Genomic DNA, 9,402 nt, shown 5'->3' with positions numbered 1-9,402 from the left:
CTTGATGTGATACGACTGCAGCTAGCACTGAAAGACCTGCAAGCGCGTTGCCATCTATTTGAAGTACCAAAATGACTCATTAAATTAGGCCATCACTGCTGCAGAATGCATAGCACAGAACACGCTTCTGTTGGCAGCCTGCTGACTAACACAATGCTTTCTGTTTGCTGCCACAGGAGGTACTCACACATGGCTCTGAGGATATGACAAGGCCTCTCTTTCAGAAACACAATGGCAAATGCATTTCATCTTGTTGTCACTGGGATCTAAAACCTCACGGTCTTTCCCTCCCCACTCTTCTGTACGCACAAACACAGTCATCTCTGTTGGGCCTCTGCAGAGACCAGTTGCTTCCACCATTTCTTACTCTGTAGCCAACCAGTTTTACGCAGGACTTCCTTGATGTTGCCTGGCAAAACAAAATCTTGTCCTTGACTTGCTGCAGAAGCTTTAATATCTTACTTGCTTTGGTTTTATAATTTGATACTTTGTTAGTATCAAAACACTCCATGAACAATGGATAAAATGGTTTTTATGGACATCCACGCTTATTCTTCATTGTGCTCATAGAAAATGACTGGAATGTGTGTTATGTGCTGTAGTTGTTAGTGCCTGCCATGGGAATATAGTGAATATAAATGAGTTATTTTCTAGTAGCTCCATTTTAAAGTTGGATGAGGTTTATTTGTTTACAGATTTAAAAGCACCATAGCAAGTATGTGCTTCCTATAAAGCATGGAGCTTGCATAAAGCATTGAGTAAAAAGGAGAGGGTGTCTAGATCATGTAGCATTCTTGTCTCCTAGATGCTTACCTAAAAGTTTCAGCTGAATCACAAGTCTTGGTGTCTTTCCTTAGCCTCATCCTTAGTGCCAACTCTGCACCTTCTTGGGTAATTTCTTTGGAGAACTTCCAGTCAGGAGAAACTGCGTGTTAAAGGGTTAGTACTGAGCATGACTTTTCTTTTTGGAGGGGAACTAGAGTCTTAAGTAAACTTTTTGGAGATTTGCATGTACCCATTGCAGAGATCCTGATACTGTCTGTGGTGAAACCGTTGACTGCAAGCAAGAAATGTTGTGTAGTGAGTAGGAACAAAATGTTTGCATTCAGAGGCAAGAATTGAAGGTAGCAGATCACATCTGAGAGCTGGTACCGAAGGAGGTACCATCTGCGACTGGAGTGTGAGGCAACAGTTTGAAAACATGATTCACATGCTTCTTCCTCTTTGCATTATTGAGAAAGCAGTTGTCTAACTGAAGATCTGTATGAATAAATATTAAACATACCATTTCTTCTGCTAATTTACTAATGAAGCTGGAATTATTGATTTATGTGATGCTTTCTAATTCTGAGGTAACCAGCCATAAAAAGTGATGCTGTAGCTCAGTTTAAACTAATGCAGTCTGTTTTGCTTTCCCTTCTTTTTCTTACCAGCAGAGGTGTTTCACCACTTCTTGCGGCATCGTTGATCCATGCTGCAGTTGATGAAGTCCTCCAAACAGACTTGACTGAATTTAAGCAGCAAAGTGTGGAAACAGAGGGAGAAGGAGATGAGGAAAGGTTCACCTGTGAGTATACTTTTTTCCTTCTGTGGTTTTCCCAGAGGCTGTCTGTTGGAAGACTTCAGTGTTTTGAAATGTTTCCCAGAATATTTGGTTAGGCTTTCTGGCAAGCAGCAGTGAACAGAACTTTATTTGCTCCTGCTGGCTGGCTGTGGGATGAAAGGTAGCTATGCTAGTTTTGTGGGCAAGATGCAAACGTGCTCTCTGGAGCCCCGGACTACTCATGTGGGTTGGCTTTCTGGAAAGGGAAGAGAGTTTCTCTTCCCAAAAAGAATTAATGACTATGTCCACTGAGCTTCCTGAACTGAACACCCCAGAACCTTCCCTGTTTGACGGTTGAAACCTTCTTTAATTTCCATCTTCTGTATTCCTACCTATTTTATATTTGTTCATTCTTGTGTCACCATTGTAATTTAGATCCAGTCGCTATTCACCATTCCCCTATTGAACATTATGGAAATCTGCTTACTATGCAGGTACTTGCATTGCCTAATCTCAGCAAGGAATATCTACTTTAAAGGCATTAACTTCTCTGCATGTTTGGGCTGTATTTGTTTTCCCTATCTCATCATTGCTATTACGCTGTTTTAACTGTACAACTAGGTAGAAAGATGTTCCTTGTGCTACAGCACAGTACGGACTCTCTCTTCCTGCAGGGCAATAATAAGTCTTTGGCAAAAAAGCATTCTTGTAATGAAAGAGAAAGGGATTATATAAAAGCAAGGTGTGTACATGTACCTATATGGGTACCACTGTTTGATGTGGTATCCTGCAGGAGAATTTCTGGTGTTAAGGTACTAAATTCTATGTCAGATTTCAGAAGCTTAATAATTAAACAGCAACGTGTGTCCAGGTCTTCTGGTCAGTATTAGTCAACACACTTACAAATATGTAAACTAATAGCTGTAGACAAGGCTGTCTAAGATGCTGTCCTATTTAATTATATTTGTATATGGGATGACTTAATATTTAAAGGTTTTAATATCTTGCCCATTCACACCTGCATATTAAGCAAACCAAAAGTAGTTTTGGTTAATATGTAGTAACTGCTAATCAAAGATCTGTGTTTAAATTTAAGCTTTCAATTCTCCAGGCCCAGAGACGCTTCTGAAGCTGACCAGCTTCTCCAGTGTTGCTGAGAAAAATAAATGCTTGAGAACCAGGACTTACAAACAGGAATTCTGAGGAAGCTGTAATGCTAGCAGTGTTAGTAGGAGTCAGGATTTTTAGAAACAGGAAAGATAGTTCATACACTGCAGTTTTTTAGGAAACACATTAGTGACCAGCAAATTACTTTTGCTCTATAGATGATCTTCTCAGTGCTTTTTGAAGTTAGTTGATTTAGCATTGACGCAGGGTTCTTTCTCAAATAACAAAACTTTAAATTATTACCTATTCTGAGAGAGACTGCATTGCAAAGCTAGACACAACGCCAAACATGAAACCATTCAGTCTGATGAACAATAAGTTTGGATTAATTGATCTTTGGGATCTATCCAGAAAAGGATTTGAGTGTCTGGCCAGAGCTTTTCACACTATGTGCAGTGGGTGTTTACAGTTATGCTCTGTAATGACAAAGCAGGAAAGTGGCGGAAGTGTTCTTCTGTCCCTCTAGCTCCTACAACCATGTGTGTTTAAAAAGATAAAGATAACAGCTTAAAATTCTAATCTGTTCAGATCAACTATGAGTTGAGCTATTGACCTCAGCAAAACATTCTCAGACTTCCTTGTTGTTTCAGTGGAAGTGGTTCAGTAGGACATAACCTGACCCAAAGCCAGGCTAATACTTTTTCAACCCTTGAGTCCAAGACAACAGCAATCTCTTATCTTGAAAGCTTTTCTGCCCACTTGATTATTTGCCTTTTTTTTTCTTTTTTTTTTGGTAGGGATGCACTCCTACTCCTGTCTTGTGCGTTTTACTTTATGTCTAATATGCCAGACTGATTTTTGTGTCTTTGTTATGATTTTTATAATGTAATTGCCTACTTGATAAGCCTCTGTTTTAAAAGAGAACTAGTAAGTAAAGAAACTGCTCTTATCATAACATTATCTCCTTGATATTGCAATGTTTTACATTGCAACTTTCTTTCTGCATTATTCTCAGGAGCCTATTTTAATTCCTGCAGAGCCTGTAAAGGCAGGGTGCTGAATGTGTGTGTGTAGCTCTAAGGAAAGACACTTGGAATGACAGGCCAAAAGATGGGGTAATGTAGGAAAAGGGGGCACACAAGTTACTGTTTTGTCTTTGTGCTGTCAGTGCTGGATGGAGAGTCGTTGCAGCGCTGCTTCTTTAACAAGCTTCGGGATGTTTGCTCTGAGTGGCAGAAGCAGTTGCCACCACTGAGACCACTGAAGCGGTTCCTGCTTGTTTCCATCCATGCCATCCGTAACACTCGACGGAAAATGGAGGACCGCCACGTTCTGCTCCCAGAGTTCAATCAGCTGTTTGGTTTATCAGTAAGTCTGGACAAAATTGGGGAGGCCAGTTTGTTATAACAGCTTTTCAGCACTACTGTAAACAGAATGACCTAGTGATGGATGATCTGTGAAATGGTAAGAATTTGATGCCACAAGTTAGTTATCATGTCTGTGCTGGGGCAAGAACTTCATGAGTAAGGTTGCTAGGGGCTAACTATTACCCTGGCAATGAAGGATCTTCTGACCTTAGGTTTCATGTCATAAGTGATACAGGGAGACAGGAAGTTCACCTAGTGTTATGTTGCTGGAGTTACAATGTACTTGTGACTGAGGTAACTGGTCTTAAGAAAAGAAGGGGAAGAACAGCAGTTGTGCAATTGCAAGTGCCAGTTAATGAAGTTGCAGTGGGACTACATAATAAGCTCTCTGCTGTTTCAATTCCAGATTATTTTCAAGGATATTAATGACTAACAGCAAACAAACAAAAGTAATTCCCCTGCAAAGTACTCATTTTATCTATTTTGCACATGGATAAACAGACTTAAATTGTCCTTACCTGTGCAACATTGTATGGATGAAAGCCAAGAATAAAGAGTCCTTGCTTGCTGGTACCATTCTGTGAGCTATTTTGGTTTTGAACATGAGTATGTCTCCCTCTCTCTCCCTCCCCGCAAAAGGATGACATTGATCGCGCTTACTTTGCGGTATTTGATGGCCATGGTGGAGTGGATGCTGCCAATTATTCAGCAACCCATTTACATGTAAATGTTGGGCTACACGAAGAAATTGTTAAGAATCCAGCTGAGGCCTTGAAATGCTCTTTCCAGAAGACAGATGAAATGTTTCTTTTCAAAGCCAAAAGAGAGGTGAGTGGGTAGAGATTAATTCCATTGTATTTAAATAACACTGAGAACTGCTGGACGACATGATATTATCCAGAAAATTCTGGCAGTACGCTGTCTTTGAATTGCTGGATTCTTTGTGAAATTATGCTACATGTAAAGGTTTTCTTTGATAAAATTTATTTTTTTGAGGAAAAACAAAATGACAGTGCTTGCAAGTTCAAGACGAGTGATTGAAAAGAAGTGTTAAGTGCTTTAAATGATCCAAACATACCAATTACTTGAGAGAACACTGCTGCCTCTTTGCCTAAATTAGACAGCCTCTAGATATTCTATTGTCCTGCCTCTTACCTGGAGAAGAGGTTTCCCTCTTCCTGGTAATACGGTCACTATCTTCCCCTTTCTTGTCCCACCATTAATGTCACAGGTGACTGTAAGATGAAAAGTGTATTCTGTGATTTAAATCAGACTCTTCAGTTTCTTAGGTTTATTGATCAGCTTTGAATCAAGTTGGTATGATGAACATTCTTTCTTCAAATCTACCTAATGCGAGGATGGTTTAGTATACGGTTTAAGGAGAAGTCTTTTATTATGACAGTAACTGAATATGGAAGAATTCATTGCTAATATCTTCATTTCTGTCAATGAAGTACAAAAGAGGGACCAGCATCTTCATGAAGACTGACTCTTATTAATCTTTACAGGGAATCTGGGACAATTGAGTTACCTCCTTTGTTGACATCCTCATTTAAATACTCAAGGATAAGGGGATGTATGAGAAGCAAGGTGTCTGCAGTTGCTACTGGTAGAGTGGAGAATGTGAAAGGGATTGGGGAGACCTGTGCTTGTTTGTGAAATGTTCATACTACTGAAATTCAGATCCTTTTCTGTGTGTCTCTGTGTTTTGAACAATAGAGGACTTAGTCTCCTAGATCAGTTTTGGGATTAATAGCAGAGAAGAAAGAACAGAACAGAGGCAGTATTAGCCGTCTGCATGTTAGAATATGTAAATAGTTTATTTCAAGTCTGTCTAATGTCTTGTACTTTTTTTCCAGGTACCTGAATTATGATTGGCAGGTCTTCTCTGCCTCATTTAAGTGTCATTAAACCTAGATGTATAATATTACCATGTAATCTAGTAGGGCTTGTTGAATACTCACCTATAATACCTGTTTTCTTCTGTAGAAGCTGCGGAGTGGTACAACAGGTGTATCTGCATTGATTGTAGGGAACAAGCTACACATAGCATGGCTAGGGGACTCACAGGTAATGCTTGTGCAGCAAGGAAGAGCTGTGACATTAATGGAACCTCACAAACCAGAAAGAGAAGTAAGTCTAACTTTTTTTTTTCTTTTTCTGCCATGTGTGTGTTGTCAGAATCTCTCTTGAAACCTTTTGGAATGAAGCCCTCTTAAGTGTTTGGTGCTTTACATAATTACATATATTGCATGGTAGGATTCAGAGAACTGACAATTTATTTTTCTTTTCCATCCACTCCTGTGTCTTGAAGAGGGGATCCTTACAACTATGGCCCCTTGAAAGTACTGGTGGTACTTATAGTCCTAACTTCAGTTCCTACTCAGACTGTCTCTTCAAAATTTGTAGTAATTAAAGATTTTCACAGAATTTTTTGTGTTTGTGATTTTCAAAACAGTCTGTTCTAAATTAACTTCTTAATTTGAGGCTAATAGCTATTTAAAATTTTAGCATAATGCAAGTCTTTTGTCATATGCTATACTGTCATTCAAAAACTAATGATAATCTACTAGCCTGACTGGCTTACAATGTATTGCCTTTTCTATATATTTTAAATAGCCAGGTATTTTATTACATGAAATTTGATGGGGATCTTGTGACCCTTTGCCTTCATAGCATGAATATTTGTAATAACTGAGTAGTTAAAGGAGTATCAGTGTAAGTGCTATTGTTACATAGTCTAGTTATCTTGTATTTTATTCCAAACTTTTACATATTTTCCCAATAGCTGTATGAGATGGGAAGAAGTGGCTGGAAAAGGGTCCTCGTGCATATGAAAAAGAACATGACGATACAGAAACTTAAGAATTCTGCTTTTTTGAGGATAGGCCATAGTATGGTTGAGAAGTAGGTGACTTGTTTCCAGTAATCTTAAGTGCATGTTTCAGAGCTAGATTCTGATATGTGTGTTGGCTATATTCATAGTATAAATACAAAAGCTGAAACAGTTCTTGGGTTTGGGTTATTTTCTTTTTTTCCCTCTTCAGTTGGATAACAGCAAGGTCAGTAAGCCATGGGTAGGTTTTTAGTATAAAAATTATATTCTACTGTTTTTCAGGATGAGAGAGCTCGTATTGAGACTCTGGGTGGTTGTGTAACCTATATGGACTGCTGGCGGGTTAATGGTACTTTGGCTGTTTCCAGAGCAATTGGTAAGATAAACCATCAGAATAAGTATTGTTCAGATTAAATTTGGTTAAAACACACCACTTGAGACTCTATGTTTACTGTAAATGATGTTTTGCTCAGCAGTGACCAAATAGTGTAGCACTCTTACTGTCTTTGCCATAAGGCTGGCTTACAACTATATAACTTACATAGCTTGCAGCTATATAATCTTACTGGTTTTACCATAAACATAGAATATTGTTTGATTTTACATACTAGCCATGACAGTCCTAATTCTTTTGTACTTCTAAGTCTTTTGCTTCTTGAAAATATCTTTGATACTGAGGTGTTCTACAGTAGTTTAACAAGTAATAAATATTCATCTAGCCTTCTTTATGTGTCTGAATATCTGCTTTGTGGGTTTATTTTGTCCACTTTAATATATCTTTCTCCTGACTGTAGTTCTTAAGTCAGATTGCTGCATCCTCCTTCAAATCACACATACCTAGCAATTTAGGGCATTTTAATAGTAGTATTCCAGAATCTTATTAAATGAGCTTATTTTGCTACTCATCAGTTAGGGCAAAAAGAGAAAACATCCTGGGCAAGTATAGACAACAGTAATGCATGAGTGGAAGAAAATTAGTATAAATTTGTATAATACTATTTGGATCAATAGCAACCCATGTTTAATAAGTATGTCCATATCAAACTGATGAACTGAACACAATGAGCAGATTCTTATGACATTGTGTTGTGTATCTACATAGCTAAGAAGTATCTTATTTTCATAGCATTCTGAAGGCTGCACAAGAGGCACACCTGCAAAATGAGAGCCAGACTATCTCCTTGCACAAATGTATTTCAAAGCGAAAAAACTTTTCCAGAATTTCCTTAGTTTCCCTGCAAAATTAGGAAAGCATGAATTAGAGTAACTCCTTAGAAACCCACCGGATTTAGGTAGGTTCCAAGTGTTCTTAAAGAAACAAAGGCCTTCCATGCTTATTCCATAGTTTTTCACTACTCTTGTCCTGCATCAGGTACCTCTGCAATATGATCTGGCTGTCCTTGAAGATGGCAAAAGCAGTTGGTGGGTGAAGAAGTAACTGTTTACATTTGAAGTAAAAGAGCCTTTGTTTTGATTGTTTGTCTTAGGTGACATATGTCAGAAGCCCTACATCTCTGGTGATGCAGATGGAGATTCATTTGAGCTGACTGGTTCTGAAGATTACTTGCTCCTGGCCTGCGATGGATTCTTTGATGCTATCAAGCCATATGAGGTTGTAGACTTGGTCCTAGATCATTTAATGCAAACCAAAGGAGTGGGTCTCAAAGCAGCAGAAAGACTGGTGACTGCTGCAAAGGAAAATGGATCCAGTGATAACATCACTGTTCTAGTGGTGTTCTTGAGGGATCCTCAGGACATCTTGGCAGACTGTCTCAGAGACCCTAAGAGCCTTGGGGCTGGTGATGATGCTCAGAGCTCACCTTTTAATTTCCTCAGCTGTGAGGCAGCAGCCACACAGTGACCAAATCTGCTTAATCCAGAATGTTCAAGTAAGTTCACGTAAGGAACTACTTTCCACTGAAGAAGCCTCTAATACAATAGGCAAAACGTGTCAGGAAAAAAATGACAAATGGACAAACATGCAGCAGAAAGGCAAGACTCCTTTTACTGAGTTCCCATTTGTCTTTTCCTTCCTTCCCCCTCCCTTCAAAAAACACTGAGCAGATGTGGAGATTTGTACAGCTGTTTTGTCTCTGGGAGCAGACTTCTAAAGTGTGTCCCAGGGCTGCTGGTCATACCCCTCTGCCCTGGAAGTGGTAAGAAACCGTAATATGTATAAGCTAATGGGTGAGAATACCCGTTTGTGAATTCTGAGTGAAAATTTAAATTAGCGCTTAAAAAGAATGCTGTATGTTGTATTTAATTGTGACGTTACTTTGGAGATTGGAAGAATAGAAGCTGTCACCATCGCAGAAAAGCTTGTTGCTGTGTGTGGTCTGTAGGAACAGGCTTAGTGGCGAGAGACTGGGTGACGCCATTATGTCATGTAAGTTGCTTTTGTTTTGTACCAAAGATGATATTACAAGAATCATGCGGCCTGTTTATCCAAACAGAAACATTTAATTTGGTGTGTATGGAGAGGAGAAAATGAAACAGAGTGCTCTAGAAAAAGAGCAAGAAAGCTAACTAGAAATATCCCAGGGAAAATG

At 38.9% G+C, this 9,402-nt stretch overlaps 1 protein-coding gene across 1 annotated transcript; it reads left to right on the top strand.

Moving 5' to 3' along the window:
• Positions 1–1,395: 1,395 nt before the first annotated feature.
• On the top strand, positions 1,396–8,714 carry PPM1F (protein phosphatase, Mg2+/Mn2+ dependent 1F). The gene is made up of 6 exons (XM_010176231.1): positions 1,396–1,567; positions 3,819–4,018; positions 4,657–4,845; positions 6,007–6,150; positions 7,136–7,229; positions 8,341–8,714. The coding sequence occupies exons 1-6, from the start codon at positions 1,396–1,398 to the stop codon at positions 8,712–8,714; spliced, it is 1,173 nt and encodes a 390-aa protein (XP_010174533.1).
• Positions 8,715–9,402: the final 688 nt, after the last annotated feature.

Source organism: Antrostomus carolinensis, unplaced genomic scaffold (assembly GCF_000700745.2).
Source record: "Antrostomus carolinensis isolate BGI_N321 unplaced genomic scaffold, ASM70074v2 scaffold11089, whole genome shotgun sequence".
In the NCBI taxonomy this organism is placed as follows: domain Eukaryota; kingdom Metazoa; phylum Chordata; class Aves; order Caprimulgiformes; family Caprimulgidae; genus Antrostomus; species Antrostomus carolinensis.
The sequence above is the reverse complement of the archived record's forward strand: the minus strand, read 5'-3'. Positions and strand labels throughout refer to the sequence as shown.

What these genes read in the sequence shown, in the direction of transcription:
- PPM1F (XM_010176231.1), top strand. Translation starts at nt 1,396, where the DNA reads ATGCAGTCTGTTTTGCTTTCCCTTCTTTTTCTTACCAGCAGAGGTGTT. An exon ending in AGATGAGGAAAGGTTCACCT is followed by an intron (nt 1,568 to 3,818) that starts GTGAGTATACTT and finishes TTGTGCTGTCAG; the next exon opens with TGCTGGATGGAGAGTCGTTG. An exon ending in ATCAGCTGTTTGGTTTATCA is followed by an intron (nt 4,019 to 4,656) that starts GTAAGTCTGGAC and finishes TCCCCGCAAAAG; the next exon opens with GATGACATTGATCGCGCTTA.